The sequence below is a fragment of the Melospiza melodia genome, chromosome 12, assembly GCF_035770615.1.
Source record: "Melospiza melodia melodia isolate bMelMel2 chromosome 12, bMelMel2.pri, whole genome shotgun sequence".
NCBI classification, from domain to species: Eukaryota; Metazoa; Chordata; class Aves; order Passeriformes; family Passerellidae; genus Melospiza; species Melospiza melodia.
The window spans coordinates 6,705,823-6,721,010 of NC_086205.1; the positions used below are offsets into that span (position 1 = coordinate 6,705,823).

The 15,188-nt window shown below is 37.0% G+C and overlaps 1 protein-coding gene across 4 annotated transcripts in view; it reads right to left on the bottom strand.

The window, feature by feature from the left end:
* The window catches only part of UGGT1 (UDP-glucose glycoprotein glucosyltransferase 1), a 40,552-nt gene that overhangs the window by 20,875 nt on the left and 4,489 nt on the right, over positions 1-15,188 (bottom strand). For all 4 annotated transcript variants that reach the window (XR_010029144.1, XM_063166530.1, XM_063166531.1 and 1 more), the window contains exons 4-20: positions 14,631-14,761; positions 13,706-13,818; positions 12,340-12,514; positions 10,955-11,051; positions 10,280-10,358; positions 9,977-10,077; positions 9,097-9,196; positions 7,937-7,997; positions 6,279-6,370; positions 5,474-5,624; positions 5,104-5,223; positions 4,257-4,342; positions 3,686-3,821; positions 2,642-2,773; positions 1,154-1,318; positions 835-955; positions 30-128 (exon numbers count right to left, since the gene is read on the bottom strand). Coding sequence is in view for 3 of the 4 variants with exons in the window: in XM_063166530.1 (XP_063022600.1) it covers positions 30-128; positions 835-955; positions 1,154-1,318; positions 2,642-2,773; positions 3,686-3,821; positions 4,257-4,342; positions 5,104-5,223; positions 5,474-5,624; positions 6,279-6,370; positions 7,937-7,997; positions 9,097-9,196; positions 9,977-10,077; positions 10,280-10,358; positions 10,955-11,051; positions 12,340-12,514; positions 13,706-13,818; positions 14,631-14,761 (1,959 nt within the window). In the remaining variant the exon portion in view is untranslated. The remainder of the gene's footprint in view (positions 1-29; positions 129-834; positions 956-1,153; positions 1,319-2,641; positions 2,774-3,685; positions 3,822-4,256; positions 4,343-5,103; positions 5,224-5,473; positions 5,625-6,278; positions 6,371-7,936; positions 7,998-9,096; positions 9,197-9,976; positions 10,078-10,279; positions 10,359-10,954; positions 11,052-12,339; positions 12,515-13,705; positions 13,819-14,630; positions 14,762-15,188) is intronic.

A 15,188-nucleotide genomic window follows, 5' to 3' on the forward strand; every position in this document is an offset into this window, starting at 1 on the left:
CTTGGATTCAGAATCTACCACAGATTTACCTTTCTTTGTTAAGTAGGTCATGCTGTTTGCAACAGCAGCTGTCTTATCTTTAGACTCCAATGTGGTAAATCGAGCAAAGTCATCCACAAAATGGTTATCTGAGGAAGAGAGCAAGCATTAAATGCCAAAGCAACTATTCCATGTAAACTGAAAATAAAATCACTACTATTACCAGAACATTAGGAACATGTCCCATTTTGCTCCTTGTAATACTGCTTGTATCTCATTTTCACTGTTAATATATAGGCTGAGAAATGAATTTTGCTGTCTCACAAGTCACAGTAATAATTACATTGCATATTTGATAGGGAGAAGTCAGTTGAAAGAATTTTCCAAGTCTCACTTAGCTGACACTGGTGTATGTAAATAATATAGATTGAAAAATCCACTCTGCTACTTTTTCAAGCAACTCAAAAAAGGCAGGAGCAATGTCATTGTACTGCAGTCACTTCATTGGGTGTTCATTTAGCAAGGGAACATTTTGCTAAATCTGAATTAATTCCAGAGATGACTGTCAAGCCTGTTCAAAAGAAGGTCAGAACTAAGAAACAAACTGCTGCTTTATGCATTATATAATTTCTCAGCTTCATGAGTCATATTCCCCTTAAGGTCTGTATAAAAACAAAACAAATTCCCATTTTGAAAATCAGTAGATATTTAATGCTGTACATAAACATCTGTCTGTACCAGGACTGGGTCATCACTTCAGGTGCTGTTAATGCTTTGCCACCTGAGCTTTCCACTGGAACAGCAAGTCTTTCACTCAGACATTTCAGGTTTAACACAATTAAAAGCATCCCTTACTCATTCCTGTCAGATCTAGGTACTCTCTGTCAGACCTTAGGATTCTTGAGTTAATTCTTGGAACAACATTAGGCTGGTTCATGATATACTCAACCACATCTTGGTCATTAGATAATTCACCCTGAAGGAAAGAGGAAAGAAGCATTATTTCTTATTTGACATATAAAATTGCCTTACATAATCTTAAAAAAAAAAAAAAAAAAAAAGCAGAAAGCAATTCTGAAAGCTAAGCTGTCTTGTATAATATGCAGCCAGGGACTTGTGGATCAGCTTTTCCAAATCTGGTTTCTCTCAAGCCTCAGAGGAGCTCAGCACCCACCAGGTACACGGCTCGCTGGAAGATGCTCGTGGTTTCCAGGATTTTGTGCATTGTCACAGTTTCCAGGTCATCAGGATCCAGCTGATCTTTTTGGAAAGGCATCCCATTGAACAGGACAACAGGGAGGGGGCCCACACCAGTTTGCTCATAGTAAGCTCTTGCTGCCTAAAAACAGGAACAGAAGCAACTTTAGCACATCAGCCACAAAGGTTCCTACCAAGTCTAAACACACATGAGATCCTTTACCACTTCTGTTAGATAGAGACAATGTATCTTTGAAACTTTCAAAGCAAAAAAAAAGTTCCTTTACAATACAGAAGTGCACAATACTCCTTTAAGTTCATTTTGTAAATTAATTTAAATGAGCACTTTCTGGTAGTGGCAAAAGATGCACAACAGGAAACATCACTTTGCCTGTGGAAGCAAATGCAATGCAAGCAGTGGTAGCTGTAATGTAAGACAGGGTAAGGAATGCTTATTTTTTTAAGAATGTATTTCTTAAACCTGTAAGAAAGCAGTTACTTGTGAGGCAGGGATTATTTTGTCAAGACAAATTTCCCTATTTCATGTAACCTCTGAAAAGTGCACCAGCATTGACAGATACCCTGTTAAAAGTTAAAATTAACTAAGTTCTGCTGGTTAGAGGTTCTGGTTGAGGCCTCTCCTCTCATACAAAATGCCTGTCTTACTTTTATGGATTTTAATTTCCCTAAAATGTTTTTCTCTTCACTATCCTGCACTGGAAGACTCACAAGCCTAGGAGCCTATTTTCTGTAACCCTGACAGCATTCCTTACATTTGCAGATGCAGGCAGCATCATGTGTGTTAAGAGATACTGGTGACAGTATTTTCATTTCTTTTAGAACAACAAATAATAAGAAATATTGGCCTATAAAATCTCAAATAAAATCTGCTTCATCTTACATATAACTGGTTCAATAGTGATTTGCCCTCCTAATTTTCTCCATACAGAAAAGTATCAGACCTAAAAATCACTTCAAGAATTATTTGCAGAAATTTGTTGGATGTCTTGCTATAGAAAAAGCATTTTGAATTCATAATCATGGCTTTATCTCACTCAGTACTCAAATACTGATTCAGAAGCCCCCACTGATCCCTCCCAATGTTAAGCCTCTTGGTTTTTTCATTAACCATTCCATCACTTTGATGTTTTTGCAAACACTAATAAACTCTACTGAAGTATGCATTCCATAATGAAAGCATGAATTATGAGTCACAAGAAAGCTATCTTGGCTCTATACATACAGATTTTTAAAAAATATATATTCCATTATATGTACTATGTATAATATATAAAGCTTGTGCTGAACATAAACAGTGAAGTATAACTAGAAATCCCCCAAGGTGGTAACAAAATAGTTCCCTGGTTAGTAAGAGAACTGGACCAAGAAATTGTATGTAATTATATTTTCAGAACTGTTGCAGCAAAAGAAGTGGAAAACAAAGCTCTATTTGATGAATTCTTACCTTTCTGTTTTGATCATAGGCAGAATCAATTCCCAGCACGCTGTTGATTTCCACATAAGGATACTGTTTCTCAAGAACACTAACAACATGTTCCACTTTCAGCTGGTCTCCTGTTTTCACTTTGTTATAGATCTGAAAGGGGAATACAAGTTTACAGCTGCAACTGTAAAGCCTCTGTCCTTCTCAAAGCAAACTGACCTGTCACCTGTATTACAGTAGTTATAATAAGGCATTAACAGCCAGACTGCAAAACTTTTTTTCATATTTATCAGTTGCAACAGCTCTCAAGCACTTGTAGCCATTATAAGTATCTTGTTATACCTTGTAGTCATTCCAGTAAAATATATATACTTCTTTAAATAATAACTTGCATCTTTAATTAGAAAAGGTATTTGAGGAGTGAAAAGAGTTGTCCGGGGAAAAAAGCCTCAAATAAAGAATATCCAAGGAGCTACCTTCCCTTCAGAACTTGGGATATGCTTATGAACAGTACAACCTCACAGGTAAAGCAGGTAACTCCTTCCCTCTTGAAGGCACAAGATTTTACTTTGAGCTACAAATACACACCCAAAATAAAAAGAATAAAAAAAAAAAAAGTAACCAGCAATTTAATGTCACAGCTTGCCAATTTGTACAAGTATCAAACCACAGGTGAAATTCATTTAACAGCACCTGTATTGTCCTTTGATGTGACAAAGGTACACAGCTGGAATGGTCTAAACTCAATTATAACATTGAAGGGATGGGGCAGTTCAGAACTCAGAGACTGAATGAGCAAAGGAACAGGATCAGAAAAACATGCAAAAGTGTTAAGTGTCACCATGAAATCTGTGTCACAATGAAACCCAGTCTCACTTGTTAAAGTTAGGTCAGAAACACATTACAAGGACACGTGTTCTGTGGTACCAGTATCTGGAAATACTCTGCATACTACCCCAGCCAAAGAACAATTCCTTCCATTGGCTACACATTAGCCCCATTAACATAATCTTATATACATTGAAAATATTAAAATATTAATTTCCCTTTTTAATTAATACTTACAGACATGACAGTCTGAAAAGCATAATTATTGTCCATTTCTTGTGCCACATAATTGTATGTCCTCAGGAGGGCAACACCAGGATCCTGCAGTCCATCAACATCCTCTGAGTCATTAACCACAAAGACTAGTCCTATCCTGCAATCACACAAATCCCCAGGTCATCATTTCTATAAAGAATACACTTTTCACACAACTGCTGGCTGTGATCATCATCTTAAACACAGGTTTTTTCTAGAATAGCCTGGGAAGATGTTGAGCAGAGCAGCCAGGAATCAAACTTAGGACATGGAATGAGTCCATCTGAATCTTGCTTTTCACCTCTCTCCTATCCAAAACTTTAGATTTCTTTTGGACTGTTAAAAACCAGAACTCTGTTTTGCTAGTAGAGGAAGTTATACTCAAGAAATATACACATACCTTGAACACAAGGAATGCAACATTTCTGCAGCGTCCTAGCAACGAGAATCTTACAATGGCAAAAGTCACATGCATAAAAACTAATTTAAAAAACCCCAAACATTAAAACCCCAAACATTAAAATCGTAGAATAATCACTTATTCTATGATTACCTCAGTGGGATGTGGTTACTGAAGAACATTTCTGCCACATTCAGTAATTCTGCTGTGGTTTCATGGGTAGGATCTACTATCAGCACCTGTATGCAAACAGCAAGTGAAAGGTTTTTATGCCCTGGAGAGCCAAGATGTTCTCTGCTGTCTCAGCCCAGACAGAACTGGGCCATTCAGACTGCATGTAAAGCCCTTCATTCATGCAGCTGTTGCCTTAGAATTTTAAAATTTTTATGCTAAAAGTATTGAACTCCAGAGAAAAAGGTAACACATCCAAGCTCCCACAGCTTCAGATGGTTCAAGTCCCTGTTTTCCCCTAATCAGAGTTCCTGTTTTGCATAGGGCCACTTTGCCACATGACAAGAGTTACAGTGCACAATTTGCAAACTCTTCATCAGATCTAAGTAATTTACCTACAGACTAAAAGGACAGCAGGACTAAGCTGAGGGCTGTGATCATTTGTTCAAGTCTTCGTGCATGAATGCTTCCTAACTGAAACAACTGAAGTTGGTCTTAACTCTGCCAAGAAGACAATATTTAAGATCTCATTAACCAACTTCAGGTATTATCACTAAGTTGAAACACACCAAATTGTTATTTATCAGATGATAATTTTGTCCATTGACAAAACAACACCAGGCATCAATAGATGCCACAGAATCATGCTCAGAAATCTCTGAATCTCAGCCATAACTTACTAATACTAGGAGAACAAAACCTTTTAGAAAAGCACCCTCTCTCTCAAGCTATTTAAGTGACAGTGTGTACATGAGGTAAGCGGCAAAAGCTGATGTTCCTGAGCTTGACAAAAGAAATGCACATTTAATCCAGTCAGATGATTACTTACAAAGTTATGGAAGTTTTTTCTGATTTGCCTGATGACACCAGGAAATGTGGGACGCAGCAGTTCCTGCACGCTGGAAGGCCAGGAATTGTATCGACTATCAACTTCCAGATTGTTGATCCACTAAGGAAAAGTAAAGGCATTTAAATAATTTACAGTCCTCCTGCTCTGGTCTGAGACTAAAATATTTTCAAATCAGACACTATATTGAAGAAATAAAGCTTTTTAAAAGTGCTAATTATAACCTTATTATCCTTTTTACTTCACTGCAGTTTCAGAGCTGATTGTGAGACAAGGACAAAAGCTCCCCTGGCAGTTTAAGAATGCACTGCCCAACAGCAAATCAAGTATTTCTATCAAAAACCAAACTCACTGAAATGGCAGGGCTTCTGATGTCCACAGCATAGTCAGAATCTGATGGCTGGGTGTTCAACTTCAGGACATTGTGTAAGGAAACTCCCTCAATTCCCAAGCTGTGCAGGCCTTCCATAACTCGGGCTTCATTGCGGAGCACATCAATCAAGCTGCAAGGAAAAGCAAAATGGGGCTGAATTTTAACCCCACAGCAAATAACTTATCTTAACCTAACAGATGAAAGGTATAAACAAGTCTGTCTGTCCAGACATTACTTCTTATTTATCACCTACTTCTTACCATCCTAAGAAACTTGAGATGACTTAAATCTATTCAAATAATATTGTATAACTAGGAAAAGCAATGTTAAATCAGGATAATTAATCCATTATATATATATATATATATACATATGGATTATTCAAACACATCTTGACAAAGGTATAGGGTGGTTTCCAGATGAACAATTTACAGTGGTTTATCCTTTGAGAATCACTCTGCTGTCTTCAGAATAAATCTGTATGCTGACAGGCTGAGAAAACAAAATCTTGCTAGTCACAGCACAGGTCAAAAGAACAGCACAAAGGTCACTCCTCATTCCAATCTTCAAGAGTATTCCACTTTTCACATTAGAATTTTTGTTGGAAATGCACTTTGAATAAGACAGGGAACCATTATTTTCTTTTTACAGTACTTAACAATTAAACCTAGTCTAGACTATGAAGAAGGTTCAAAACTGTCTAAATAACTTTATCATTCATGCACAAGCAAGATGCAAGTTTCTAAGCAGGATGCAATTATTGTGAAAAATAAAACATTCCTACCTAAATATATCCTGAGTGTCTAAGTCAATAAGCAGTCCATTGATGAACAGGGCAGAATCTCCTGGTTGCAATCCTAACGTTCCCTTGAAATACTGAAAAGAAGCAGAGAAAATATCATTAAAGATTTTAATGTTGTTTTTTTTTTCCAATAAGACTTGTCTTGCAGTACCAGTCACAAATTTCTATTTAGAGGCATGATGAACACTGAAGGAGAAACATTGTATTTGGATATTTTACAACACTACCATCATGAACACTGTGAGCAAAGCAAACAGAGGAATAATAAGTACCAAGATGAAGTACCAAGTACATGAATAATAAGTACCACATGAAGTACCAATAACAGGAAAGTAGCTTCTGAACAGAAAAGATTTACTTTTTTTATTAAATTTGTAAGGCTCTCAAAGAAAAGCTGAGCGTTAAATTGTATCTATCTTTCTGTTGATAGTTACATAGTAAACTCTAATGTAACAGTAGCAGTGGACTTAACTATCAAATAATACCCACACAAAGGGAGTAGTGCAAAGAACAGCTCTGAAGGGCACGGTTGGATATAGTCTGCTCTGGATGGAGCAGCCCAGGGATCCTCTGAATAAAAATGAATCCACAAAATCATGGCTTTACTTGTGGACCAGAGTCTGATCTAACACACAGCAGAAAAAGCTAACCAGGTAGCTTTAGCATGGACTTACATTCTATACTTTGTCCCTTCCAGAACCACATGGGACAAGAGTGTCAAACCCCATCCCTTCTCCTCTGATTTTATCACTATTGAACAACAAAGCATTTCTTTCTCAGAATAGGAACCTCAGGGGATAAGTAGCTCTGCATTTACTACTAGACTCCCCAAACAGATTTCTAAACAATATGTGTGTACTTAACATACAATGTCTTTTCTTCTGATAAAACCAAATGAGACTGAAATGTGTGAACAGGGCGCTGTAGCTCAAACAGCAAATGCTGCTGTTTGACTTTTTTCACTACTATCCCTAAATTTTTGTTTTGGTCTCTATCCAGACCACACTACCTGGCATATTTTAGTTGCACAAATTCCTGTACAAAAGCCTGTACAAAATTCCCAGGTGGCTGTTGGTTTTTTCAGTGCTTTGCTAATGCCAGCTGAGCTGTCTGAAACACTTCTGCAAATACAGAGCCTACTCAGTGACCTCCAGAGGTCCCTCATGACCTGGGGAGTTTTATGATTCTGTTTCAAAGCACATCTAGATTTAGCTGGTTAATTTTATCCCTTCACTAAGCAACAACATTGAAACCATTTCCTCCACACAGAATGAATCAGTCTAAAGCCATGGCAGGTTCTGAATTCATTCTGTGATTTCCTAGTGATCACTGATGTAGACAGATATCTAAATATCATCTCAAACTGGATAAGGAGAACTAATTTTCTTCTGCATTGTTAAAACTGTAGGAAGATGCTTAATATAGCTGCTTTTCAAGCAATAAATTTCTAACCAGAGTAGTATTTTCCTATTTGACCAAAAAAGTTCAATAATGCTCCTCATCCATGTTTGAAAATCCACCACTTCTTCACTTCACATAGATGCATACTATGAAATTTTGTGTGAAAACACTGGGTCATTATCTTGAGCAACATGTAAACCAGAGTGCAAAGGCACTGTGTTACTTTCTGGACACGTTACCTTTTGGTTCTCTTCAATTTCTGCTCTGAGTTCCGAGGACACAACTGTTTTTGTTATGGCTCTGCAAAAATAAAAACATCATGCTATGAATCCTCTTTCTGTTTATCTACTGGATAGATATTTACTTATCCAGCTATTATACCTTACATATTAAGATAATTAACCTTATAGTATAAAGGGGTGCAGCAAGAAGCAGTTGCACTTGGTGACACCATAAATAGTAGGATGCAGCATTTTTCTTACACTGTATAATCCAGCAGTACAAAAATGTTAACCACATGCCAACTCTCAGAGTCTAATTTCACATTAACCGTAATAAAAGTGTGCAGCTGCCAAAAATGTAAAGATGGAGGCTGACAAGAGAAAATAGGGGATTTCACTGCTCATGGTGGGTTCCCATTCCTTTCCTTACTTTGGATGCAGCGATTGCATCATCAGAGTGGGTGAGTACAGCCCACAGATCAGCCTGGAAACACAGTGAGATGCAATGCCTGCCTTCAGAAGCTCTAAATAACAACTTAACATCATGTAATGGGAAATAAGATCAGAAATCAGTTTATTTTTACATTCATCTCAGGTATATCTCCCACCTACTCAAAAGGGTTCTGTAGTATCATCTTCACAATCCAGGCAATGGAATTTTTCAAGAGAAATATATCTCTAAACTGGCTGGCCATGCCAGGTCATATTGAGTTTTTTAACTGATTTGAATGTGTTAAAGACAGGCACTGACAAAGTGCAAAAACCAGTGCAATTGCACATCAGCCTCTGACATGAGACTGACTGGGTTGTTTGGCAAAGTGGACCCCAGAAGAAGAGTGGGACCCTGTAAACAGATAAATGTTAAGGTCATTAAACAGAAAACCCAGCCAATAAATTCTTGATGACTTCATGTAATAGGTTTCGATGCATTTCACAATAAAATAGCATGGGCAATTCTGGAAAATTTTCCACCAGTCCACATCAGCTGCCATCCAAGAAAAACACCATGAAATCCTCTTTGTAACAGTAGGCTGAAGAACTTCTCAGCATAAACATTCCCCAGTGTTTGCTTCCAGCTAAATGAAAGTCAGAGTTAACCCAACCAATGCTGCTTGTCTCAGGTCCTGCTCAGGAAAAGAAGAGTAATAAAATTTTCTAGGAGTCAAAATTAAAGTTACCTGGCCTTTGTAGGAAAGTTCTGACTAAGATCTTTCATGACCATCAGGGCATCCACAGGGGGAGCAGTCAAAATGCGAGCAGCAGTTTGAAAACTCAGATCTTAGAAATGAAAAAAAAGAGGTCAATAACTCAAAACTGAAAACAAGGCAATGCAGAGACATCTTAAGTTCATCTTGCAACTTTTTTGCATGTTACCTAATGAAATTCACTTTTTATCTGCACCTATAGATACTTTTAAATTCATTTGCTTTATATTCAACTTGTATGTGTTGCCTTGAAGCAAGTAACCCTCTCAGGTTGTTTAGGTGAGTCCAGACCAGCCCTCTTTGTTTGGCTGAGCTGGGAGGATCTGCCCTTCCACTGACATGGGTAGATTCCCCATGGCTACAACATACATTCAGCTCTTTGAATTAATCTTTTTGAGAGGATGAAAAGTTTTTTCATAGGCTTTTATAGATGTTTTAAGGGAATGAGGTCAGAGCAGCATGTAACTGATTTTGAAATACAGTTTTCCTCTGGTCTTGAGAAATCTCAAGATTTCACATCAGAAGTGTGGTCATGGAAAGAAACTTTGCATTCCTTTCCTTTCTGCATTCAGCAGACCATACAAGCAGTCAGTTTAAGAGCAAGTAGCTTACTGTACTTCACAATACAAAAAGCAATCCTCACGTCAGAAGTCCTGTGAAACAATGCCAAAAGCTATTTCAACAGGAAAAGGTACTTTAAAAACCAAGTATTTTCCAAGTGAGACAATGCAGGAATTTACATTCAAACTGTTAACTGTACATAGCCAGTAACAACCTCAATAGTGTAGAACACCAGAAAACACATTTACATTGAGTTTTTTAGACCATAACTGAAAGCCTTTATCCAGATTACCTTGGAGCTGCCACACTTTCAGAGGTGCCATTTCATTGGTACTTTCCACGAGGTGTTTTCTAAGCTCTTTCAGCTCTTCTGACAAGTCAGGATACAGCTGCCTGAAAGGATACAAGGGTCAAACAACTCCTGTGGTTTCCTGTAAGAAAGTCTGCTGCTAATTTAAAGAAACTACCACATAAAAAAAATATGCTGCTAGCATATACAGAAAACTCAGACATGTAAAAAATAATAATAAAGCAAAAGATCAGCAAAGATTTCTGCAAAAGTTTTTTGATGTGATAAAGTCCAACTGTGTTTTACCTTAGTTTTCCAAACAGAAATCCTTGCACTTCATCAATAGGGTCATTTTCATCTATGACTGTAGCATTCACATCTGTGCCTATAAACACACAGAGAACACCACTAGCACCAAGCCATTAACAAACAGAAAAGCAGGAGAATCTGGGGTTTGTATGTGTATGTAAAGAAAAAGCACAGACACAGATTACACCATTAAAATCGTTTTGGCAGGTGCATGGGAGTTTGTAGAACAGAGATCACTGCTCCATAAAAGCAGTAAAAGCAAAGAAAACATGCAGAATTCTGAGAATTTTGTCTTCCCGCAATTAAAAAAAAAATTTAAAAACTAAAAAAACAAAAATGAGGAACAGGGAACACAGTCTGCTCTGAAGATGGATAGGTTAAGGCAAATTGAAGTCAAGAAATTTCCTTTTCACCTGCAGAGTAGCTGGTAAAAAATGAGTTGCATTAATAGTGCCCTTACTAAGATCTAGTCCATGGCTATGACACCAGGATTGCACAAATGTGGAAGTGCCATGGCAAAGATCTGTTTCATAAGGAACATGCTCTCAAAAGGGATTTCAGAGCTAAGGAAAGAAAAATATCTGCAATTCAGACATTCATAGCAAAATGAGTATAAAATTACCTTGGCAAAATTAAAATGTTCGCATTAAAATACTTGAAATAAAAATTCACCTTTCACCTGGGTATCATCCTTGGCCTTATATTCTGTACTTTTAATAGCCAGTTCTACACCATAGCCAGAGAGGTAGACCTTCTCCTTGCTGGGATTCTGTAAGGAAAAGCCAACAGTGTGATATTGCCATCTTTGTTTGATCCAAAAAAGAAAAACTACCACTTCCCAAAGCTGAGAAATCTCAGTCTGGGATTTCAGACATTATGGGTAGAGAGAAACAAACACTATGGGTGGCTCTGCAGTAGCATACTCTAATAATTTTATTTCCTACTGCTTTTCAACACACTTCTTGAAGTTCAGCAAGCAAAAATTATCTCTGTGAACCAAAAAAACATCAAAATCCACAGAGTAAAGAGGAACACAAAATAATGTTTTCAGGATTCAGTGTGTGAGCAAAGCAGAGGGAGACAGAGTCCTATCATCAAATCAGGTAGAGGGTGGAAAGGAACTTCAGCCTTAAGTTCAAAATGAAACATTCACTGAAGAGCTACCACAGAGAATGGCTAGGAATAAAATAATGACAAAAGAGTGGTGCATAATTAGTTCTGCCTTTAATGAGAGAAGCATGACCACTTTCTAAAAGTATTTTGAAGTATATAACACATAACAGTACCAAGATCTAAAGTGCAATACACTGAATTTTGAATGTATTCCTCCCAACACTGACAAACAACTACTTCCTGTTATAAAAGGGAAGTAGTGTATGCAATGCATTACTTTATTTTATTAATAGTACAAGTAATATTAGAAATTAAGGAGCTGATGCCTTTTTTTTTTTTTTTAATTCAAGCCTGACTGCTACACTGCAGGTTTTGGCAATACTTAGTAATATTCAAGCAACAAATCAAAGAACTCCAGCTCTTCATACCTTTTGAAATGTTGTTTTAAATACTAATCCACTGGCTATGCACAATTTACTGGAGGAAGATGGAACCCAGGACAAACTGCACTAGAAATGTTAAGTGGTTCTGTAAAAAAATTACTACAGAAACAATGTCTTTCTTTTGAAAATGGTACCTAATAGTTAATCCTTACTTTTTACACCAAGTGACTAAGTGGCCTGATTGTGAAAGATTTGACTACTTCCTATGCTCTAATATGGGTAGAGAAACACTTCTTTTTACACTAAAGTCTCTAATTAATCTGGAATTTAGGTCTGGATTTATGAAATCAAACAACTTAAACAATCTGGAGATGTAAAATATTCTGTATTCCTCAGCTACATGCAATAACAAATAAAACTTTGAGTATTCCAAGTAAATTAACAATGAGAGTAGGCAAATGTCAATGTAAAGGGAACAAACCTGGGTCAGTTTTCTTTTTGAAAACCCAGGCCAGTTCCTCAATTTCAAATTCCTCTGTTACAATGCACAAATATACTCACAGCAATGTAGTGTCTGAGCACATAAGTGATTTCTCCAGCCTCAGCCTTTGCAACAAGCCTCCTGTGCTGTCTGTAGAACCCCTCTGAGCCAATCTCTGCATAAAGTATGACCACAGGGCTTTCAGGGTTTGCTGCTGGGTACTTGTGGTCCCCCTTGAACAAAAATGGCTTTGGCCTAAGAGGGAACAGTGAAGAGTCACAGTGTGAGTCACAGCATTTCCTCACTCAATGCAAAATGAACTTTTTTCCCTGTTTATTCATTTTCCTGAACACACATGTTGAGCTATTCCTACATATCATATCAAGGCTGGCAGCACTTTGTGCACATTGACAAAAGCTTTCTGAAAAATGAACATATGAAAAGAAACAAGTGACTAAGAGCTCTTTTGAATCGAATATGATCCTAATTTTAAAAATGAACAACTTCCCTTAGATTTCCAATTAACTTTCTCTCCCCACGGTGATTCATAAATTCTGTATGAAAAATTAAAAAGGCTGATAGAACAGATGTGCCAATGGCACAAATTCATTTCAACCTGCTCCTTGGCTTAGTATTCAAACAAAAAAGTGAATGAAAAGTCTATTTTCAGCTCCTTTGTTTACATTTTGTCCAAAGTGCAATAAATACTTAAAGTATTCCCAGTAAGTCAGAAGAATAGCATGTGAGCTATAGATGCCATATGCCTGCACATTGACAAAAAATTCTTTATTCTCAAAAGAACCAAATAACCAAGATCACAAAACTTGTATTGAAACAAAAATGTTTTCATATTATGAAATGTAAGGATTTATGTTGGTTTTGGTTTATTACTTGTTTGGGGTTTTTTAATAAAAAGTATTATATTTTATACCTTCCTGTTGTTATTAGCAGTTACAATCAAGTTTTATTCTTGTAGAGAAATCTGAATTTTAAATATATTGTGTGGTAATGATTTTCTTTGTCAATGCTGAGAAAAGTATACTGTGCATGCTTTCAGCCATTCACAAAACAATTTGTTACATTAATCTCATTTGAATATGCAGCCCAGCTCCTATTTTCCCTGCACACTGAAGGTTTTACACACTTCTGAGAATTCCTACTGTCCTTCAACAGTTCCCAGCTACTTCCAGAATTTGTTTCCTGATTTTCCTGTGCATATTCCCCTTCCTAGCAGAATTATCAAAAAGCAAGGGATAAGAAAATTATCACTGCAATTTGAATTAACACCAAATAAGAGATTGCCACTCCAGTGCCAACAATGGACAGGAGAAATCAACATTGAAGAACACAGAAATAAAAAGTTTATTACAACCTCTTCACAGCAGTAAGTCTAAAGTTAGGTTAATTTTGAAGAGCTAATCCAGTAATAGGAAATTAAACAAATACCTGTCTGAAGCTGCCTGTAAAAGGTTTCCAAGAGAGTCAAATTCACAAGTTTTCTCCCCATGCACAACAAAAAACAGGGTACAGCCCTCTGGTGGAGATTCATCTGCTGCTATCTGTATAAAACATTTATAATGATGTAGGTTAAATGTTTGCCCTTAGAACAATCAAAAATTTTAACAGTGTAGCTGTGCAGCAAACAGTATTATTTCCTACACTCCAAACTAATACTTCTTCCTTGTTCATGACATAATTGCAACATGGAGATTTAAGCCTTTACTTATTTTTCAGTCTGTTACAATTAACTGTAAGGTTAGTTGCAGGTACAGAAAGCAAGGCTTGCAATTGTAGGGGTTTTGGTTGAAGGGTTTTTTTTGTCTTAGACATCACAAAAATCTGTATTTGTTAAATATCAAACAACAAAATGAATCCACGTGAACAAGGAAGATGTTTCACAGTATTACTTAAATAAAGCACATTCTAATGTGAGACAATTTCCAAAGAATTAAAAAAGAACAGAGAACACAATGAACTCTAATTTATGAGTTCTAATCCCTATATATATATATATATATATATATATATATATATATATATATATGGATTACTATCTACAAGTCAGTTCAGCTGAGCAACAGGAACAGCAGCAGCATCCCAAGTACCAATGGAGCCATAGAGATGGTCCTCACAAAAATCTTTGCACCAATTCTTAGTGTAGCAGGCAAAAGGTACGCAGGCATGTCAAAATGCCAATTCTTTAGTCTATTCTAGACAAAAATTCAGCACCTCATGAAATTTGTATACACATCACTCTGTAGCTCAGGTGTACAGAGCAGTGAATCAGTTCAGGTTTTTTATATCTCAAATGTCTCCTTCCTGAGCCTTGGTACAATGCTCTGCACCTCACCTGAGCATTTCCTGTACCAACCTGTTGGAAAGCTTGAACTGCTGCAGAGTAGGAGCGTAAAGACAAGGAAAATTTCAACAAATTCTGCTGCAAAGGTGACAGAGTCTGGCAGGCCACTTTCAGCATTTCCTGGTAAGAAGAATAATCACTACCTGCAAAATCAAAGTACAAGCAGTTATCTATCTCATAGTCTCATTGAAGAGGGGCTTCTCATCCCAGTGTGATTTATACCAACAAAAGCCTATTACATGAATTCTGAGTTTGCACATGACCATTCCTCCTCTAATTTCATTACAGCCAATTCTACAGGATGAGAGTGAACTTGAACAGAGATCCAGGAGAGTTCACCTGAATTCATTCTTGAGGATGCAAACATGGGCAGGGGAGGAGGGAAACAGTTTAGAGCTCCCATTTAAATTTGGCTGAGAAATAGGAACACAGAGAAAAGGCTTTTAAAATATTTCATGCTTTGTGTTGAAAAAGAATCTGGCAAGCAAAATGTTTCAGACTCATCCACTACAGCTTTTGTCAAATGGATATCCAAAAGCCTTGAGTACATTACAGCAAAAAATATTACTG